General features: G+C 44.5%; 1 protein-coding gene across 2 annotated transcripts in view; it reads right to left on the minus strand.

The window, feature by feature from the left end:
* Positions 1–22,061, minus strand: part of GAREM1 (GRB2 associated regulator of MAPK1 subtype 1) — a 134,026-nt gene that overhangs the window by 20,031 nt on the left and 91,934 nt on the right. Inside the window, exon 3 of one of the 2 annotated variants that reach the window (XM_053249192.1) lies at positions 17,163–17,293. The exons of the other annotated variant lie outside the window; for it this stretch is intronic. Within the exon in view, the coding sequence (XP_053105167.1) occupies positions 17,163–17,293 (131 nt within the window). The remainder of the gene's footprint in view (positions 1–17,162; positions 17,294–22,061) is intronic. 2 annotated transcript variants of the gene reach the window in all.

Genomic DNA, 22,061 nt, shown 5'->3' on the forward strand with positions numbered 1-22,061 from the left:
GGGTTGAACAGGAAGAACTTGAAGCACTGTAAAATAGTGCCCTCAGGTTCCATCCTAGCCAGGTAACTCAGAAGGATACCATGATCATTTATTGAAAGCTGTTGAGGAGTCCAGCAAAATCAACAGTCTAGGCTTGATGTTGGTCATTAAGGTCACCCTGGACCTTGGTGTAGGTCCGGGGTGACCAAGTTTGTCTCAGTCCCAGGATGGAAACAAGACTGGAACCAATCTAGATAATAATATCATTCAGGAAGGCAGCAGCAGCAGCAGCCAGTGAGCACTGCTCTATCCCTATTCCCTTTTCTTAAATTCAACCACCTCTGTCTCTAAAAAGTCTCTTTTTCTTGCCTGCCTTAGAATTTATACAATTAGGACTTTAAGCTAAAATGCCTCTTTGCAGTTGAACCTATCTTTAATAGTAATATTGCTTTAACCACACATTTCTCTCCACTGTACCCCTCCCTCCAATAAAAGCTTTCTTTTGATTTTGAAACTTAAATCTTGCCTCAGTCCAGTCATTTCCTGGGTACACAACTTTGTGCAAATTTAATCTGACGTGGAACTGTTCCCTTCTGAGCTAATTTCCCCACACAGGCTGAACACAAATTTAGGGGTGTTCACCAATCACCCCGGGACAGTTTCATTAACAGTATGGTGGATAGGTTTGCCACTGTTTAAAGTGCTATTTTCCTGCCCTCACTGCCCTGCTAGAGCAGCACTCACTGGCCGCTATTGCAGGAAGGATTTTTATCATGACCACATAACTGAGCATCTTGCTCCTAAACAAAATATTAGAGATACTGGCTATTATTTATCCAACATGAGGGTCAGCTCAGAAGCAGAACATCTTCTCCAATGAGCCTTCACAAACACACCATGCTCCCCACTGCCTGGGCTGAGGGTTTCTTTAGGCTTCCTGAGCCTCTGAGAGCTTTCTAACTCACTTCTCTGATTCTCAGGGTCTGGACTAGGCTAGTAGGCTGATGAAATGTTTATTTTACTCTGGTCCACCTGGGGCCCTGATGGCTAGCCAGCCACCACAGATGCCATAACCACTACCTCCAGAGCCTGGCTGAGCTCTGCAGCACAGGGGAGGTTATCTGCAGTGCACAGCAATGGTGTCCGCCCTTCAACAGGTGCAAACCTTTAGGTTTGGCATCTCCTCCTCCCCATCAAGACATTTGTTCACACCTATTCATTTGAACTAGCTGATTCGGTGCAGAGCATCTGCGACCCATGTTTGCCGCTGCCTCCCCGCCGTCTTCATCTTCTCCCCCCACCTGCCCACCCCTGCCGCCCGCCCCGCTGGGGTTTTCTGGCTGCCGGCCAGCAAGCTGCCAGTCACAGCTACCACTGCCTCCATATTCTTTCTCTAGTTTAAAATAATATTTCAAAACAGCATTAAAACCATTAAAACGACATTAATTAAAAGCCTGGGTGAAGAGATGTGTTTTTAAAGACTTTTAAAAAGCTGTCAGAGATGGGAAGGCTCATATTTCACTAGGGAGTGCATTCCAAAGCCTCGGGGCAGCAGCGGAGAAGGCCCATCCGTGAGTGGCCACCAGACGAGCCGGTGGCAGCTGCAGACGGACCTCTCCAGCAGATCTCAGTGGGTGGTGGGGTTCATGCCGAAGAAGGTGTTCCGTTAAAAACCCAGGGCTCAAACTGTTTAGAGCTTTATTTACAACCAGCACCTTGTATTTTGCCCGGAAACATATTGGCAGCCAGTGTAGCTCCTTCAATACAGGAGTTATATGGTCTCTCCGAGCTGACCCAGAGACCAGCCTGGCTACCGCATTCTAGACCAGCTGTAGTTTCCAGACTACGTACAAGGGCAGCCCCACATAGAAAGCATTACAGTAATCCAGTCTGGAGGTTACCAGCAGATGTACCACTGTTTTGAGGTAGTTCACCTCAAGAAATGGACGCAGCTGCGTATCAGCCGAAGCTGACAGAAGGCATTTCTGGTCATCGCCTCAACCTGGGACACCAGGGAGAGGCTCAGATCCAGAAGCACCCCCCGACTGCGTACCTGTTCCTTCTGGGGAAGTGTGAACCCATCCAGAACAGGCAGATCAAAATCATCTCTCGAGTTCCGACCCCACACAATGAGTACCTTGGTCTTGGCTGGATTCAGTCTCAGTTTGTTATCCCTCATCCAGCCCATCACCAACTCTAGGCAGGCATTTAGGGAGGTTATGCCCTCTCCCGATGATGCTGACATGGAGAAATAGATTTGGGTGTCATCAGCATACTGACAGCACCCTGCACCAAATCTCCTGATGATCTCTCCCAGCGGTTTCATGTAGATATTAAACAACACTGGAGACAACATGGAGCCCTGGGGAACACCATACAAAAGTTCAGATTTTGAAGAACAGCAGTCTCCAAGGGACACCATCTGGAACCTGCCCGAGAGGTAGGAGTAGAACCACCGCAAAGCAGTGCCTCCCACTCTCAACCCCCTCAGACGCTCCAGAAGGATACTATGGTTGATAGTATCGAAAGCCGCCAAGAGGTTCAAAAGGACCAACAGAGTCACACTTCCTCTGTCAATTGCCAATTGGAGATCATCCATCAGGCCGACCAAGGCAGTCTTCACCCCACAGCCAGCCCGAAAGCCAGTTTGAAATGGGTCAAGATAATCAGTTTCATCCAAGACTGTCTGGAGCTGGGAGGCCACCACCTTCACAATTACCTTGCCCAACCACGGAAGGTTGGAAACAGGCCTGCAGTTGTCCAAGTCCGAGGGATCCAGGGTAGGCTTCTTCAGAAGTGGCATAATAATTGCCTCCTTAAGACAAGGAGGCATCCTACCTTCCTTCAGAGACGCATTTATAATCTCTACCAGGCCTTCTATAACAACACCCCTGCCAGATAATATAAGCCATGTCGGACAAGGGTCAAGAGAACAGGTGGTAGGCCGCACCATTCCAATCAGCTTGTCCACATCCTCAGGAGTCACAGACTGGAACTGATCCAACCTAATCACACAAGAGGAGTCTCTGGACACCTCCACATCAGACACTGAGATAACTGTGGAGACAGAATCTAAGTTGGCCTGAATTCAAGAGATTTTCCCCACAAAGAATTCATTAAACACATCACAGCGGGTAATCGATGGTTCCAGATTCTGATTCAAGAGAGGAGGGGCACTCACTAGCCTTCTCAGAACCCTGAACAATTCTGCTGGACATGAACTTGCGGATGCAATACGGGCAGAAAAGAATTGCTGCTTTGCTGCACGTATGGCCTGAGCATAGGTCTTCAAATGAGCTCTATGTTGCAATCTGTCGGACTCAAGCCGAGTCTTTCTCCACCTGCGCTCCAGTCATCTACCTCGCCGCTTCAGCCCCCGTAGTTCTTCCATATACCAAGGGGCCAATTTTGAAGCAGGTTGGAGAGGACGCTTAGGAGCAATCATGTCTACTGCCCCAGTGAGTTTGCTGTTCCAATTCTCCACTAGGGCATCAGCACGATCACCAGCAGGGCCAACACTAAATCCCTCCAAGGCTTCTTGAAATCCTATTGGACCCAATAACCTTCTCGGGCGGATCATCATAATAGGACCCTCGCCCCTTGAAGGTGGGAAGTGATTGTGAGTCCAACCCTAACCACATGGTGGTCCATCCATGACAATGGGGAAATCACAGGATTCCCCACCCACGGAACACCACCCTGATCAGAGTGAAAGACCAAATCAAGTGTGTGACCAGCAATGTGCGTCGGCTCTGAGACCACTTGGGATAGGCCCATAGTCGTCATGGCTGCTATGAACTCCTGAGCCACCCTGGACAATATAAAGAAGAAGATAAAGAAGATAGGCTCAACATACCTCTGTCTTTCTGTAACCCTATGTCTTGTTTTCCTGCCTGTTTGGGGTTCACAAATTAATCCTCATTTCTCCAATCATATTCCTACTTCATTTTTCATTTACATACATATATGTTATCATTGTATGGTGAATGTAAAGACCATATGACACACATCAAATTTTGCCAGTCTTGTATTGCTGTATCTGCTTACATGTGCTGTTATCTATTCATCCCTTCCATGTTGTAACTGTATGTTGACCAAACCCTTGTCATAAAGTGGAAGCAGCAAGCAAGCCTCCAGTTCAATCCCTGCCATGTTCATTTTGATTCTAGTTCAGGTGGAGTCAGTGGATTTGTTTGGCTGAACCCTTATTTTGAACCAGCAACCTGAGTTGTTTTTCTCTCTTCTCTCCCCTGCCCCCCCCCCCCCGGTAGTTCTGCTCTGATTCAATGGTTCAAGTTTTGTTCTGGAAAAAATAGAAGGGTTGTTCCAGTTTTTGTTTTGGTTCTGTTTGACTCATTGGTCTAATTATCTCTTTCAAACAGGCTTCTTACCTAAGCAAGGCATTTATCACTCTGCTCAATGCACTTGGCCAGCTCTCCTCTGGCTGCCTTAACTAACCAAGATGGGCAAGGGTCAAGCACACAAGTACATTACCATACACCTCCAAGCATCCTGCCCAGTTCCTCAGACTAAACAGAATGAAAGATTTCCATACCAGGAATTTCAGCTGACAAAGCTACATTGTTCGATAATGTAATCTCAGCAGTGACCAAGTCAGAATAGAAACAAGCAACTTGTCTGCAAAGTGTCTTGCAAACTGGTCACATAGGATACTAAGGTCTCCTCACCTCCTCCTCAAGGGCTAAGCTGTAAAAAATCTCTCACTACTTGGAAAAGCTCCACTAGAAGACTCCACACAGATGCAATGGGGGCAGCAGAGCGGAACCTCTTTGCCGCCATCACAACCCAAGTTTAGGTCTAAACATGGATTCTAGCTTGTGTACTATCAAATTCTTCATAAGTGTTCCTCCATCATTTTTTGAAACTTCCTCCCTGCCATATCATCACCAACAGCTTCCAAGAGAACCAGGGAGCAGGAGAGGGCACTCTGGTGCAATTGTGTCGATAGCCCTAGTTGTTTCCCCATTCCAGAGACCAGTCAGAGACTTAACACAACTGCCAAAACTGCCCTCAACTCCTGCCTGTAGGCTTCCAGCAGCATCTGGTGGGCCACTGTGTGAAACAGGATGCTGAACTAGATGGGCCTTGGGCCTGATCCAGCAGGGCTGTTCTTATGTTCAGGCATAGCAGCAGGAAAATCCCCAAGAGCCATCAAGAATTCATTAGCCTCCAGAAGCAGAAAATGGATCCTCCGTCCCTACTGAAGTTAATGAATCGTACTAAGTAGAGATTTGTCCATGACAAAATAAGCTACATTAAGTCATCCCCCCACCCTCGATAATTATCACCCTGACTGCAAAAAATGTTAAATCCAAAATGTATCCCACTAGATGTGTGGAGAAAGAGGCAACAAGGGGGCAAGGGAGGCAGGGAGGACTGCTGCCGCCCCAAAGATTTTACTAAAAAATGGAGCGCCGGAGGGGGGAAAGCGACGGGAGGGGTAAGTACAACCTCCCTGCCCTTAAAGCGACACGCCCCCGCCCGCGTCAGACTGCCGGACTGGGCAATATGCGAACTGGTTCGCAGGCCTCCAACATGGCCTGCAGACCGATTCGTGCACATCCCTACTCCATTGTGGCCATGAAGTTCTGAGCCATACCCATTGGGTGTATGTGCGTGCATCTCAGCATGGATCTTGAAATATCTCAGAACAAGAATACCAATTTCATCTTGAAACCATTCTGGTCAGTTTAGGAAGGAAGATTATGGAGCAGCAAGGCAGATGATATCCCAGTTCTGTATTGCACACCCATAAGCAACAATAAAGAATAAAAATTGCCGGACAGTGGGATGGAATTATGTTTACATTTTTCCTACTACAAAGCAATATTCATGTAAGAAAAATATTGTGTGTGAAGTAGCCTTCAATGATGGGATTTTAGTGGCATCAGTGGGTAAGAGTGCCTAGAACTTGGGGATTAGCTACCTGTTTGCATTGTGTGTTTATATTCTAATGGTGGCTTCCCACATGAGAAACAAAAAATGGCAGAGGAAGTGCAAGCAGCTCTTACTTTCTCTTTTTGTAGTTCCTGTGCAATGTGCCATGTGGGGTCTTGTGCATCCGCCCTGTGGTGATACGTAATTTGAGTGTGAAAACACTGCATGTTTCAACATGAAGAACAAATGTGGATGCATGTTTCTAACATCTGAAGCCAAAGTTCTCTGAGCAGAGATGCAACCCTGTATCAATTTTATTTTGCAAAAAGCAGCAAATGAATGTGCCTGTTTCCAACATTATTACCGGTATTTGTGACAGAAGAAAAGCAAGAGACAAGGAATCCATCATAATCAATAAATTGATGACTTGCTCCACAATTCCCTAGGGATCTACAATCAATCTAGTACAACAGAATAGGTTCAGCCAGTTATTAAGCAATTGAAGGGATTGATCACTTCACAGTGGTAAGTACAATTTAAGAAGAAATAAATACTAGGTCTCAGGGATGCCTAATTTATTTCTGAAAGAGAAACAGTGTTTAAAGGCTCTAACAACAAGTAGATTAATTAGGGAGATAAATTTTAGCATTTCCAAGATTTTCCCTTCTAAACCATGATTCATGGTACCCAAGATATACCACAATTGCAGCCCATAGGCAACTGCAGTGAAATGGCCTTTTAAAATGCCAAGAGCAGATATAGGCTGACATATACAGCAAGGAAGCAGCAATGCTGTCCAGCCCTCGGGGACATATTTCTGGGTGAAATTTCATATTTCATATTTCTGGCACAGAAATATGAAAGTATTAATGAATACATCTTGTTCACTTAACACATCCTGACCCATATCCAGATCTCTTCCTTTTATGGTGGTGGACACAAGCAGCTTCAGAAGAAGCATAACATTCAAAACCACCTCCACATTACATTGTAATAAAGCCCTCTATTGATACCTTTCAGTAATTTGAAATTGCTTGCTGTCTAGTCACCACTGGTCCCAGTATGCTTGGTCAGACTCCTCTGCTTCCTCCCTCCCACGCTAGAACTGAGCAAGAATTTTAGCCACAGAATGACTCCTTTTGTTGCCTTACTGTACACTTTTCAGCCTCCTCTTTTCTAATGTTTGGTAGAAATGTTAGTGTTGATTTGGAGACAGGGCCCCTTGTGAACTGGAGGTAAAATGTTAGCCACAAAACTGCATAAATTGAGAGTTAGATTTAAGATTTGCTTAAACAAAATACATTTCAGCATCTCGACAGTGTTTGCATTTAAAGACTTAAAAGTTTAAGCCAAGAGCCTGAAGGAGTTTGCAGTTAGTTCACTTAACAGTAACCATAATTTGTTCCAAATCACTAGCTCCTCAAAGAAGAAACTGATTGAATTACATCATCTCAATAAGGAAACTTCTGACCTCTTAAGCCACAGTGTTGGAAGAAAGGTGCCTGTATCTTGCATCCCTAAATTATGCTTTCAGTCAAAATAATTGGAATGGTTTATCATCTTGCACCTTCAGTGATATTTCAATGCTATTCCTTGATCCCTTCCAGTCTAGCTTCTGATCTGAGCAATGCACTAGAGCAGGGGTTCCCAATCTGAGGTACTCCAGATATTGCTGAACTACAGTTACCATGACCCCCAGCTACAATTTGTGTCTGGGGATGATCAGCAACATCTGGAGTACCACAGGTTGGGAATCCCTGCACTAGAGGATGTACTTGTGGCTTGACTCAAAAGCACTAGGTACAAAAGCACCTAGAGTCTGAAGGGTAACTCAGCCCTAATTATCTTACTTGTCACATTCATATCCCACCCTCCCTCCAAGGCAGGGGTGTAGGAAAGTTGGTGGTGGCTCTGGCGCAGGACTGGAGAGTGGGCCCTTGCTGCCACTGCTGCATAGTGGTGCCTGCCTGTTTGGGGTGAAGCACCTCACTGGGCTCCAACTCTATGCTGGTTATGCCCTTTGTGCCAGTGTCAGAAGCACACAGATGCAGGGAACGCGGCCGGCATTGGAGCATAGATACATTGTGTGTTGCCCTCTCCCAGCTAATAAACAAAGTGCTTGTTTTTTCAATGGGCAGTATGTCTGTGCTCCCATGCCAGCCATTGGTGTGCTGCTGACACTGGACTTGGGGGGGGGGAGGGATGCCAGGTGGCCCCCACACACAGGCAGCTGGGGGACATTTGTCCCGCCCAGTTCAACGGTGACGATGCATCCGCTTCAAGGAGCTCAAGGCAGCTTACATGAGGTCATCCTATTTTATCTTCACAACAACCCTGTGAACTAGGGTAGGCTGAGAGGTAGTGACTCACTTAAGGTCACACAGTGAGCTTTACGGGAGAGTTGGGGTTTGAATCTGGAACACTTGCACACAGACACAGCTTTGTGCAACACACTGGTTCTGTAGTGTAGGAAATGTAGCTCCCAAGAGCTGTAGCCACTAAAGGGCATGCCAAGCAGGAAGCTGTCGTATTTTTTGGTTCCGGTTTTGACCTTGGGCAAGTCACTATCTCAGAGGGCTCTGGTGAGGATAAAATAAGATAATCCCATGTGCATTATCCTAAACTCCAGAGACAAAGGCTGGGACAGAAATGTGATTCATATATTTGTAAAGGGATTTGCTCTTGCTCTCTCTCTCTTTCTCATACCTTGCATTAGGGGGTGTCACACTTGAAATAGGTTGGAAGGCCAAATTCGATATCCGGTTGATGCCCAGTGGCCACATCCATAACATTCACCAAAAATACCATTCACATCTGAATTTGAAATCAAACTATCAATTGTTTCTTCAGCTTTAGTGAGTTACCTGTTCTTAATCATTCACAGCATGGATACGTTAATAATAATTCCATATTGTGTCCTGGGCACTTGGATGGTACATTACTCAGTAATAAGTGTCAACAAACCCCCACACATTGGAGATTATTGGGCAAGGCTTCCAGGACAGATGGTCTAGCTCCCTGGCAGGTTTGAGCCCCAGCACCTTTCTTTTAACTACTGGCTGTCTCACCCATCCAAGCTCTCTTCTGCCATCCTACCCTCATGCACTTTACCTACCAAAACCCCTTCACTTGAGATCACTTCAGCTGCCCACCAGTTACCCTCTCCACCTGCTTCCAACTCCCCACTACTTTAGGTCTTTCCCAACATGTTTCTGCATGTCCTCCAAGGAATAATTCATAAAGGACTTTACAAATGCAAAAGCCTTTTTAACTCCCTCCTTCTTTTTCATACTTTAACTCTTTTTGGCCAATACCCTGTTTCCTCTCTATCATAACTTTGCTACTTACTCTTGACTTATGATTTGTTTAATGGATCTCTAAATTCTGGTGCATACCAAAACAGCTTCTGCTGCTGCTATCCTGCCATTCCTGTCATTTAAATCTCCTTTTTTCCTGTTCTCACGCCAACCCGCTAACCCTCATCATGCAAACCTGCTCTGTCTTTGCAAATTCTGTCCTCCACTTGCATCCTTCTGTATTCACTTCACTTGTCAACACCACTGAAGACTGATATGTGGCAGGATATCTTTGTCTTTCTAAGTGTATTGGGTTTTTCTTGCTAATTCAATAATTCACACAGACCCCTAAAAGGTTTGATAGGATCCCCGAGTCTTATGTCTGACAATCATGCCTTAGTTTTAAGCATTTATGTTTGTTTTTCAACCTGCTCTGAGCCCTTGTAATCAGGTCAACATGTTCCATACATGTTTAATTGTTTCTTCCTTATTTTTCCTCTGGGTGATAGCAACCCACTTGAACAATGCAGTACTTATGCCAACAATTTGACCTCACTAGCCAGGTTCCTGGAAGGCATTTTATCAAATGCTTTGCAAGACAGAAAATGAAGTATGTTACTATAATCTGCATCCTGCATTTCAGGAGCTATTTGGCCTATCTCAGTGATATGTAAAAACAAACAAGACATGTCTGGTTGATTCCCTTACCAAAATTGTACATCTGAACTAGTTAATATAAACTGCTTGTCAAAAGTGAAGATGAAAAATCAGATTATGCCAAGAGCTGACGTAATACACTTGAGCCCTGGCTGTTCTAAACTGTTACAGTTTATATCAAACTCTGAGAATGAGTTTTCTGCCATAAATATATTACAGCTGAAGGCTCTTGCACAGCATTCACTTTGAAGCATCATATACATGCTTTGAGTATATTTAGCATTAGTTCTCATATTCATCGTACATACTGTGTAAAGCATTTTAAAATTAAAAGACTATAGGTTGCATCCAAATAAATTTAATCATGGCTAAGCGCCAATGAAATCAATAAGAGTTAAGTTAGTCATGATGGACTTAAGTCTCATTTATTTCAAATGGGACTTAGTCTTGTCTAACTTTCTTGGATACAACCCCATGGCTGGAATCCTGAAACCAGATACAACTGCTGACTTCAATAGGTATCAGCATATGCTATACAAGATTTAAGTCTGGGAGCAATCCAGGACCATTAAAATGATAATAGTCATTGATGGACCAATTTGAGATGACAAGCGAAGATGTTCTAAACTGTCTTGAAAAACTAAAAATTAACAAATCACCTGGGCCAGATAGCAGCCAGTTTACCCAAGAGTTCTGAAGGATCTCAAATGTGAAATTGCTGATCTCCTAGCAAAAATATGTAACTTGTCCCTACAATCAGGCACTTTACTAGATGACTGGCACCTAGCCAATGAAACTCTGATTTTCAAAAAGGGATCCAGGGGGGATCCGGGAAGTTACAGGCCAGTCAGCTTAACTTTGGTGCCAGATAAATTGATGGGAAGTATACTTAAGGATAAAATGTTTAAACATATAGGCCTTGCTGAAGGAGAACCAGCATGTGTTTTGCAAGGGCAAGGAGGAAGTGGAGAGGAGAGCTGGTCTTGTGGTAGCAAGCATGACTTGTCCCCATAGCTAAGCAGGGTCTGCCCTGGTTGCATCTGAATGGGAGACCAGAAGTGTGAGCACTGTAAGATATTCCCCTCAGGGGATGAAGCTGCTCTGGGAAGAGCAGAAGGTTTCAAGTTCCCTCCCTGGCTTCTCCAAGATAGGGCTGAGAGAGATTCCTGCCTGCAACCTTGGAGAAGCCGATGCCAGTCTGTGAAGACAATACTGAGATAGATAGACCAATGCTCTGATTCAGTACATGGCAGTTTCCTATGTTCCTAAGTGGGGTTCCCCAGGGATCGGTACTGGGACCAGTGCCCTTTAACGTTCATAAATGATCAGAAGTTGGGGTAAGCAGTGAAGTGGACAAATTTGCAGATGGCACTAAACTATTTAGGGTAGTGAAATCCACCAAAGATTGTGAAGAGCTCCAAAAAGATATCTCCAAACTGGGGGAGTGGGTGACAAAACGGCAAATGCGGATCAATGTAAGCAAGTGTAAAGTGAAGCATATTGGGGCAAAAAACCTTAACTTCACATATACACTGATAGGATCTGAGCTGTCAATGACTGTCCAGGAGAGAGATCTTGGGGTCGTGGTGGACAGCTCGTTGAAAGTGTCAACTCAGTGTGTGGCAGCTGTGAAAAAGGCCAATTCCATGCTAGAAATCATTAGGAAGGGGATTGAAAATAAAAACGCCAATATTTTCATGTCCTAGTACAAATCTATGGTGCGACCACATCTGGAGTACTGCAGTTTTGGTCACCGTATCTTAAGGAGGATATTGTAGAACTGGAAAAGGTACAGAAGAGGGCAACCTAGATGATGAGGGGCCTGGAGCACCTTCCTTATGAGGCAAGGCTACAGCATCTGGGGCTTTTTACTTTGGAAAAGAGGTGAGTAAGGGGAGACATGATCAAGGTATAGAAAATTATGCATGGAATTGAGAGAGTGGACAGAGATATTTTTTTCTCCCTTTCTCACAACACTAGAATCAGGGGTCATCCCATGAAACTGAAGGTCAGGAAAGTTAGGACCGACAAGAGGAAGTACTTTTTCACACAGCACATAATTAATCTATGGAATTCTTTTCATGGGATGTGGTGATGGCTACCAGCTTGGATGGCTTTAAAAGGGGTTTAGAGAAATTCATTGAGGAAAGGTCTATCAATAGCTACTAGTCTGGTGGAGGTGGGCCACCTCCAGCCTCAGATGCATGATGCCTCTCAATACCGGTTGCATGGGAGCAACAGCAGGAGAGAGGGCATGACCTCACCTCCTGCTTCTGGGCTCCCCAGAAGCATCTGGTGGGCCATTGTGTGAAACAGGATACTGGACTAGATAGGCCTTGGGCCTTGATCCAGCAGGACTGTTCTTATGATTCAGTGAGGCTAGTGAGTCTCGTGTGTGTGTGTGTGTGTGTGTGTGTGTGTGTGTATACATGTGCCTTCACTGTGGAATACACACTCTCTCTTATTTGCCTATGAACATGTCTTTCCTCCACTCTCAATTGCACACATATATAAGGTAATTCCTTAGCACCAGAAGCTCTGTGTTGTTTATATTTATTACAAACTTTTCTTTTTAATTCTATAGGCTCTATCAAACCACCTATTTCCCCTTTCCAAGTTAAAATGTTACCTGGTTGACTGAATGGTAGTCAAGTGCGTATACAGAACAGCAACCAGGGGCATAGCAAGGTTTAAGTGGGCCCTGGAACAAGAAGTCAAGATGCTCCCCACACCCCGCTTTCCTATTCTCCCCTCCTGCTTCCCTCATATCTTTGCTGAAGAACTACATTGGCATAGTGAACAACAAACCATTCTTGGCATGCCCCTTCTCTCGGTCCTATACAAATAATACCACCACCCCCCAACCCACAACACTCCACTCTAATCAAGAGCCAGAAGCTAGCCAAAGAGTCAGGGAGGCGGAGGAAGGGCTAAGAGTGGACTGTTTCCCAACCAGTAGAGCCTCCCACCCCATGAGCCCAGGGACATTGGTTTCTTCCCCTTGTTCAAGTATAGCCATGCCCTTGAAAGCAACTATTAGGCTATTAGTGCTGGTCCTAACAGTACACTATCTAGAATATTCTTCAGCTGCAAAAGAGCAGAATATTTTAATAAACTGCATAACTTAAGTTTTTTGGGGGCACTTATCCTTTTAATTTCAATGGGACTACTTTGAGTAATTTTCCTCATCATGTCAGCCATTGTCAAGCTGCAAGCCATGTGGCAATTCATCACCAGGTCTGCTCCAGGATGACTGGGGGAGCTCAGGCTTGAAGACTGGAGGAAGGCACAGTTGAGGTGTTGGTTTAACGGTTAGGTTTAACAAGTGACCACAGTTGGAGCCATAGTGGCTGGGGAGGCAAGCCTTCAGGCTGAACTACAAGTAGATAGCAAAACAGATGCCTCGAACATGGTACCTGGAAAAGCCAAGTTGCACAATACTTTGCGAGCCTGCAAGGGATGAGGCCTAAAGCAAGCTAGACTGCTAGGACAAGGTCTGTAATTGGGAGGCTTATTGCTGGGAGGATACAGCTTAGTGAGCTGTTGAACCAGCAACTGGTCTGAGCAAAAGCCAAGTTTAAATGGTAGCTTGCAGGCCCCCGCCCTTCCTTCAGTGTCTCAGCACCCCCTGGCTCCAGTTCTTCTTCCTCCTTTAGATGAGACCCCTCCTCACAAGAAGGCCTTTCCAGGCTGGGCTGTTAAGCTGCCAGTTGTGCACTCTTGCGTCATCGTAAGTCCACCCAAGGCTGGTGCTGGCTTCTCTCCCTTGGCCCTGGTGGGGATGAGCGTGGTTCTCCCCTGCATGATGGTCCTTAGGCCTGTGTCTCTCCTGTACCTCCTGGGGGGAAATGGGGAGTGGGATCTGACTGCAGTAGCTCTACCAGTTTGGGTTTAGGGGCAGTGGCATCTGGGGGCTTTGTCTATAAGGCTTTCTAGGGGATCTATTGCAAGGGCTTCTTGAGCAGCGGGGTCCTCTGGGTCCTCGATGGGGTGGTTCCTTGTCAGACCTGGAGACACTTTTGGGAAGCTCTGCACTTTTGGGAAGCTCTGCATCGGGGTGGCCACTCCTTCAGGCGCATCCTCTGAGGAGACCCTGCTATCCTTTGGGGGGAGCCCTGACAGCCATTATAAAAAAAATTCATGAATAAAAAACCAGGCAGGTTTCCTGAGCACAGCTGAAGAACACCACAAACAGGAACAACATTTGTGAAGTCACCCAGGAGATTGTTGACATTATAATCAGACCAGAAACAATCTTTGATCCCAGTCATGCACTGATCCAGAGATCACTATCTAAGCCTTCCTTTCTTCCCTCCATTAACATTTGACATCTTTAAGATATGCTGTATATGAGGCAGCAATCAGGGATGCATACTCAAATGTAAAGATCAATTCAGCCCTAAGAGCATTATTAATAATAATGCACAGTCACCGAGAGCTACAGCTTTTAATCTTGAGTGCAGGAGGACTTACTTGAATGCAAACTTTTTGCTCATTAGACTGTGTATAGTATAGTCTTAAGCAATTTTTCTCGGAAGTAAGCAAACATCCTTAGGATTATTGCGATAATTCATAATAATGTAACGTATCGTAGAAAGATTCCTATTTCCCTCTGGTTTTAAAGTACATGTATTCCCTGAGCACAGATTGCATTTTAAGACACTGGCTGACAACTTGACTAACGAAGCACACACGTAAGAAGGGGCTGTTGGAATGCCCCTGGGACCCATGTACAACTCCTCCAGTCCCTCCACATATGCACTGTTGCTCCAATGGGTGAAGCATTCCTGCTCTGCCTGTACTCCAGAAGCACTCTAGAAGAGAGGGAACATGTCACTGAGGGACAGTGACCTGGGGCTTTCTGTATGCAAAGTACATGCTCTGAGCCACAACCCCTTCGCTCCAAACGTGTCCTATCCAAGCAAATTTTCCAGGCCATCAATTCTTCCTCTGCAATTTTTATTTTTTTATTTTTTATTTTTTAGAAGATAGAGAGACCTCTAAAGGGTTACAGACTGCAATGCTTGAGAATTGTTGTCAACATAGTTTGGTTTGATTTCATCATATGCTGCACCCTTTGCCCTGATTCCTGAAGTTAAGCTGACTCCATGGCTACTTGTTGTAGAAACGCCACACTAAAAGGTTCAGAGTAAAAGGTACAGTAGGAGGGCAATCAATGAGGGATATCTATATCTATATCTATCTATTTATATGCATGCCTGCTGCTCACCCTCAGGATTTACAGCCGCTGAATTTTAAGCCTGCAGACTAACAGCTATTCTTCATAACCAATGCAGCAGCATATAAAAAGATAGCATTGGATTCTAGTCACTCCTAAGATGCTTACTGAAAACAAAAACAAGCTCAGGCTGCAACAAGATTAATTAATGTGTGCCACAGATGAATTGGTTGATATATGTCATGAGAGCTCAGAGGCTGGATATATTAGAACATTTCCACACTACATATTTAATAATCCTATTTGACCATTTGTCAAAGAAATAAAAAACCTTCAGTGCAGGTATTTAAGAAGGAAACCTATTGTGTGTTTGTGGGGGGGGGGTTGAAATGTGTGTTGGGGAGGGTTGTGTGTTGGGGAGGGTTGAAATGTGAAGATATTTCATTTTTGCAAGACAACCAGTCAAAAGAATCCAGGGCTTTTCTTGATTGGAGGATCCTGCTACGGTGCCAGCAGCTTTCATTATGCCCCCATTCCTCACAAACCTAGCAGCTGTGAGCTCCCTCCAAGGATCTACCATAAATGAAGGGTGGGAAAAGTCATGCTCCAACTCAGGGTGACTCTTAAAGCCTCTTCACATGAGCAGCTAAACTTGGGTTATCTGCTTCTAACCCAGGGTTACATGTACATGTGAATCAGGGCAAATGCCCCAAGCCCTGGTAGTCTGAATCTGGGTAACCCTGTTTCTAACCCTTGCCCTTAATCCAGGTTAGTGAAGAACAGGGGTACCCAGTACCTAGGCTCGTTTATTGTGTGTCCACTTTTCCTGGAGTTTTCAGGGAAACTCCAGGTCCTAGCAGCTGGCCACCTTGTTTGTGAGAGAACACTGCAGCTCAAGGGGCTGCTAGCTATGAATATGCCAACTCTGCACAGCACACGCTATGAACTCATGCTAGCAATTACTTGAATAGGGCTGGGCTTGCCTCCTGTCCCCTCATGGCCAATCAAAGGGCAGTTGCTGACATCATGGGGTTTCGTGCCTGCTGGTTGAGTGGTGCATTGCGGAAAGGTTCTCCAGATTCGAGGGACTTCCCTGATCCAAGCTTGCCGCTGTGGTGCTCGTCTGGGAGAAAGGTTTGCACAGCCCAATGGAGGCTCTGCTTGTCTGTCCAGTAAGGGTAAGAACTGTTCCAAACCATGCCTTCTTACCAATTGCAAGAGCCCTTAAGAGTTTTAGCCTGCCTCTACACAGACGTTGGTTGCTTAAACCTAGCTCCCCAGATGATGTTGAACTTCAACATACAGTGTATCCCAACATCCAGGAGCAGGCGGGTGGGATGCCATATTCTACAGATATTGCAACTAATGGGTAAAGTTTCAGACATTGCTCAGTTTCATATTGTTATGGACTTGCTGGCTGACACCCAGACAAAATAGCTCATGAATAGTCACACTGAAATTAATAGGACACGTTAGTCATAACTAACTTGTCCTATTAACTTCAATGGGACTACTCATGAATCATTTAGTCTGGATGTTAGCCAATGTTTGCAGATGGTTGTATAGAAGCTTCTTTTGGCCCCTTATCAATCACATGTTTAACACACTTTAAAATCAAGGTAGTGTTGATCAATTTCTTTTTAACATAATGTTGATCGTCTTCAGCAATCAGAATTTAGGAGTAGAAATATGTAACTCCAACATGGTTCATATCTCCAAGTAGCCTATGACATTCTGCAGAGTGAATGAAGCAGCTGCTACTTTACCCAATAAAATCTAAGGAGTTGGACACGGGGTGTGTGTGTGTGTATGTGTGTGTGCACAAAAGAATCTCTGTCTAAAATTTGGAGGCAGAATTCCAATTAAACAGATTGGGAAAGAGCATAACTTATTTGAGGTGGCTCTCTCCTTGAAAATGCCTACATATATCCTATGCTGATTAGCACAGACCTAAACATAGTTTTGGGGGGAAATTTACACATTAATTTGCAGGTTATAAACCACAAGTCTAAGACGACTCAGCGATCCCACATTACTTTTCCCACAGCACAGAGTTGCTCAATTGCCCTGTGTGTATATGTATGTGTGTGTGTTTTTTAAAGGATTTCATCGTAAATCATTTCATTGGGGATAAATATTTGTTGAGGGGCTACCTTAACGTTGAATGTTATTTCCTCCATGACGTAAACTCGTTCAGGAAATGCTTTAGCCACATCCTCCACACTGTTAAAATACTGCACTGGCTCCTTAATATCCCGGTCTTGTTCCAGCAGCTTAAACTGCCCTGAAAACAGATGATAAATAGAAGAGCAATAAGATATTTATGTTGGATGGCTGTTTCTGTGGCAACTGCTAACGTACTCCTTACACTATTTAACTTGGTCAGTTTCCTCCAATTATTAACAGTTAGGCAATGGAAGAGCAGATTGCACAAGTCTTTTCAAACCTGAAAAGGAAAGAGCTACCAAGCTTGGCTAAACCGGAATTAGAAAAATGTGTGGGGGCTGACATGAAATGTAATAGAACTTACAGGCAGGCTTGCTCTCTGGAAGTGGGCTGAAAGTACTAATACATTCACAGGGGGGAATTATTCATAGGCTTCTGTATGTTCAGAACATTTGTAACGTATTATTACAACATTTCAAAATTCAAAAGGTACAAACTCAGCATATAGTAGGTTAAAAAGAAATAAAAATAAACCACAGATGTTTAAGAACTGAACAAAATCTGTGATGATCAATTCACCAAAAGGGATCCTGAGAACTCTTTTAGGGACACAAAGGTTAGGTGCGCACCCACCCCCATTTCCCTCTTCTTGTAGCAGTTCCTTATGTTGCTTCAGCTGCCACAAATTTTGTGGGCAGCTTGGCTGGTGATGGTAGTGCCAGAAGCCACTTTCAGAGAGATAGAAGGGCTCAGCTGCCCAGCAGATACACACAGAATTCAATATGCAGTATAGATGAGGACCACACAACGATCCCTTTTTGAAGCCATTATCATGAATTGCTAAAGTGATCACAAAAATGATAACCTGACAAATAACTGGAGTTTTATGAAACATAGGAAAGATGTCCATAACCCCTCAGAAGGTAAAATGCTTGGAGCATCTTTGTCTCAACTATGGCTTTTGGGACATCTTGATTTTCTCCGATGCTCACCCCCTATGGGCAATTCAAAACAGCCAATTAACTGACCTCATAATACACTCAAATATTCAGGAAGTACACACACACACACACACTCACTCTTACTGCATGTCCTCCCCAGAAATTTGAACAAGTAGTACATTAAATTTGGATCACTCTTTGTACATAAATATGGAAGGAATTCCTTTTGTTAAAAAAGCCTATTGGTATGAAATATTGGAAATGTATGGTACAGACTACTTACTTTTGTCCAGTATAAGAGAGGGATAACATAAGCAGCATTTTTTTTAGTCTATTGGCTTGGAGCAGTGTATTATCATTGTTGAAGTCAGGTTACTTACCTGCAGAGTTAGATATTCTAGTGTTTTGTTGTCCAATTGCACTAATGGGTGTTCGTGCAGACTTAGAACATAGCTCACAACCTTTATGAGCTAAACTTAGACTTTTGATAGGAAGAAGCCTCACCCCAGCACACACACAATACTATGCACAGCCCGCTCCTCTTAGCTCAGTCTTAAGGAAGCGCTGCTCGTACCTCTTAAGAGAGGGCACTACTGCAGAAGGGAAGAGGGTGGGTTGTGTGATTGGACAACAGACCACTAGAAGAAGTCCCTTTACAGGTAAGTAACCTGACTTTCTTCATAGTGGTCCTGTTGTCCAATCACACTTATGGGTAACAAGCTCACTTACCAAGATGGTGGGGTCAGTAGTCACCTCTCATGATATGACTGTGTTGAGGACCACTGCATCAAGTTGGGAGTGTTGTAGTGGTGACCTGGCATCCAATGCATAGTGGCGAACAAACTACAGGGGGCCTTGTCAGGTGGCCGCTCTGCAGATGGCATCTAGGGGAATGCCCTGGTGGAAGGCCGTGGATGTGGAGACGGCTCTTTTGGAGTGTGCAAAAAGGAATCGTGGAGGAGGCTTATTGGAAAGAGAATAGCTGAACCTGATAGTAGAAGTTATCCAGACAAATGTTGGGTTGAACTGGTTGGCCTTTATTAGGACATGCATAGCAAATAAAGAGAGATTTCCTAAATAAGTTTTTACCGCGTAAGTAGTAGGATAGTGTTCTCTTAATATCCAGGTTATAATAAACCCTTTCTACATCTGAGGCGGGGGATGGGTAAAAGACAGGTAGACAAATGTCTTGAGATGCATGGTATCGTGATGCCACCTTAGGAAGAAAAGAGATATGAGCACCTTATCTGGCTGGAATGGCAGGTAAGGAGGGTCCATTCTGAGTCTCCTCAACTCTGCTACTCGTCTAGTGGAGAAGATTGCCAATAAGAAGGCTGTTTTAAAGGGTAAGTAACGTAAAGACCATGTAGTCATAGGCTCAAAAGATTGTCTCATGAGTGCTAGCTTCAAATCCCAAGGAGGGGCCAATCTGGGAGCAGGGGGAAACATGTGGAGCAAACCCTTGAATAAAATGTTTAACTGGGTCTAGAGAAAAAAACATGCAATTCTCCTGTAAAAGCTGCAACTGCTGCTAAGCGAACTTTTATTGAAGCAAAACACAAAACCAACTTCTTTAAATGTAATAAATAAGAATGAATGGAATAGAAGCTTCTGTTGGGGAAATTCCCTTGGAATCTGTGAAGGCTGTGAACCGTTTCCATTTCACACTGTAGGAGGTTCTAGAAGTGGATTTTCGAGAGGCTTCAACAAACTCCAAAACTTCAGGGTTGTCTACGCTCTTGGGGGATTTGCCAGGCCATGAGATGTAGAGTGCTTGGGATTTGGGTGAAGAATGGTTCCATGTTTTCTGTACAGAAGGTCCTGATAGCGGGGTAGATGAACAAACTGGTTGTCTGCCAGATTTAGTAGTATTGGAAACCATGCCTGGGAAGGCCACCAGGGCAATAAAAATACAGTCTACATTGTCTAGTTGTATTTTCTGCAGCACCTTGGGGAACAGAGGATGTGGGGAAAACATTTCTAGAAGACCTGTATTCCTACAGATTCTGGGTGGTGACACCCTCTGCTGCAAAAAATGTTGCAGTGTCAGTTTTCTGCTGTCGTGAAAAGGTCCATCTGGGGGTGGCCCCACAGACTGAAAATCTGTTTGACAACTGAGGGATCTAGCCTCCACTTGTAGGATTTGTGGTCCAGGCAGCTGAGGAAATCTGCCCACACATTCTCCTTCCCAGCAATGTGAATGGCCGAGGGCCAGATCTTATGACAGAGGCACCACTCCCATATGAGAATGGCAAGGCGGGACAACTTCAGGGACTGCATTCCGCCCTGATGAATCAGGTAGGCCTTGGCAGTGGAATTGTCTGTCAATACATACCCTTACTGTTCTCTAGTAAGGGACAGAAAGACCATAAAGCCTTCCACATCTTTAAGAGGTCAAGGTAGTTGATATGGTGGGATTATTCCTTGCTGGACCCCAGGTCTGCTACTGTGAGGCCGCTGCAGTGCGCTCCCCAGCCTTCGGTTGATGCATCTCAAGTGACCATGATCTCCGGAGATTCCCGATAAAAGGGGTGGCCAACCTCCAAATTGGTTACATCCGTCCACTAACATATTACATGTTGTATCAGGGGAGGGATGTGAAAGATTCTCTGGTTGGAGTCAAAGTTCAGATGAAACAGGCTTAGGAACCACTCTTGGAGGGAATGCATCTGTAATCTGGCCAGTGGTACTATCAGTGTGGCAGAAGCCATAAAGCCCAGGATCTGTTGTACAGAGCAAGATATATGCCACTCCAAAGAAAGAATGCGGTGGCCCATGTTCCCAATAGTATGAATTCTTCGTTGAGGAAGATACGCTAAAATGCTCTTGGATTCAAGACATATGCCAATGAACTCTGTGGTGGGTGAGGAGGTAAGGTTTGATTTTTCTCAAATGACCAGTAGGGCCAGTCTTGTGTCCACATGTTGTTTGAGTACTTTAGCACTTTCTTGTTAGACTATTCAGTAGCCTGTAGCAGTAACACACTAGAGGCTATTAACTGCTAATGCAGTGTTCTCATAGAATAACTGTGTTCCTACACTTTTTACTGTATTACAGACACATCTACAAAAGAAAAAAAAATTAACTTTTTTTCTCCGTACAGACTTTTCAGGGACAGAGGCTAAAGAACTGAGTCAGATAGAAGTGACAAGAGATGATGTTTGGAAAAATTGAAAACTAGCAAATCGCCAGGGCCAGATGGCATCCATCCAAGAGTCCTCAAAGAACTCAAATGTGAAATTGCCGACCTCCTTGCTAAAATATATAACTTATTCCTGCAATCAGGCTCTGTACCAGAGGACTGGAAAGTAGTAAATGTAACACCGATTTTCAAAAAGGGATCCAGGGGTGATCCAGGAAATTACAGGCCGGTTAGCTTAACATCCATTACAGGCAAATTGATGGAAAGCATCCTCAAGGATAAAATTGTAAAGTACATAGAACAACAGGCCCTGCTGGGGGAGAACCAGCATGGCTTCCGCAAAGGTAAATCTTGCCTCACAAACCTTTTGGAGTTATTTGAGAGTGTCAACAAGTGTGTGGATAAAGGTGATCCAGTTGACATAGTATATCTGGACTTCCAAAAAGCTTCGAAAAAGTTCCTCATCAAAGACTCCTGAGAAAACCTAGCAGTCATGGGATAAGGGTACAAACACATGTGTATTGCCAACTGGTTGAAGGACAGGAAACAGAGGCTAGGTATAAATGGAAAGTTTTCACAATGGAGGGAAGTAAGAAGTGGGGTCCTCCAGGGATCTGTACTTAGACCGGTGCTTTTAAATTTATTCATAAATGATTTAGAAGCTGGGGTAAGCAGCAAGGTGGCCAAATTTGCAGATGATACCAAACTCTTTCGGGGAATGAAATCCAGAACAGATTGTGAGGATCTCTCCAAACTGGGCGAGTGGGCAACAAAGTGGTAAATGTGGTTCACTGCTGGCAAGT

Source organism: Hemicordylus capensis, chromosome 4, assembly GCF_027244095.1.
Source record: "Hemicordylus capensis ecotype Gifberg chromosome 4, rHemCap1.1.pri, whole genome shotgun sequence".
Classification (NCBI taxonomy): domain Eukaryota; kingdom Metazoa; phylum Chordata; class Lepidosauria; order Squamata; family Cordylidae; genus Hemicordylus; species Hemicordylus capensis.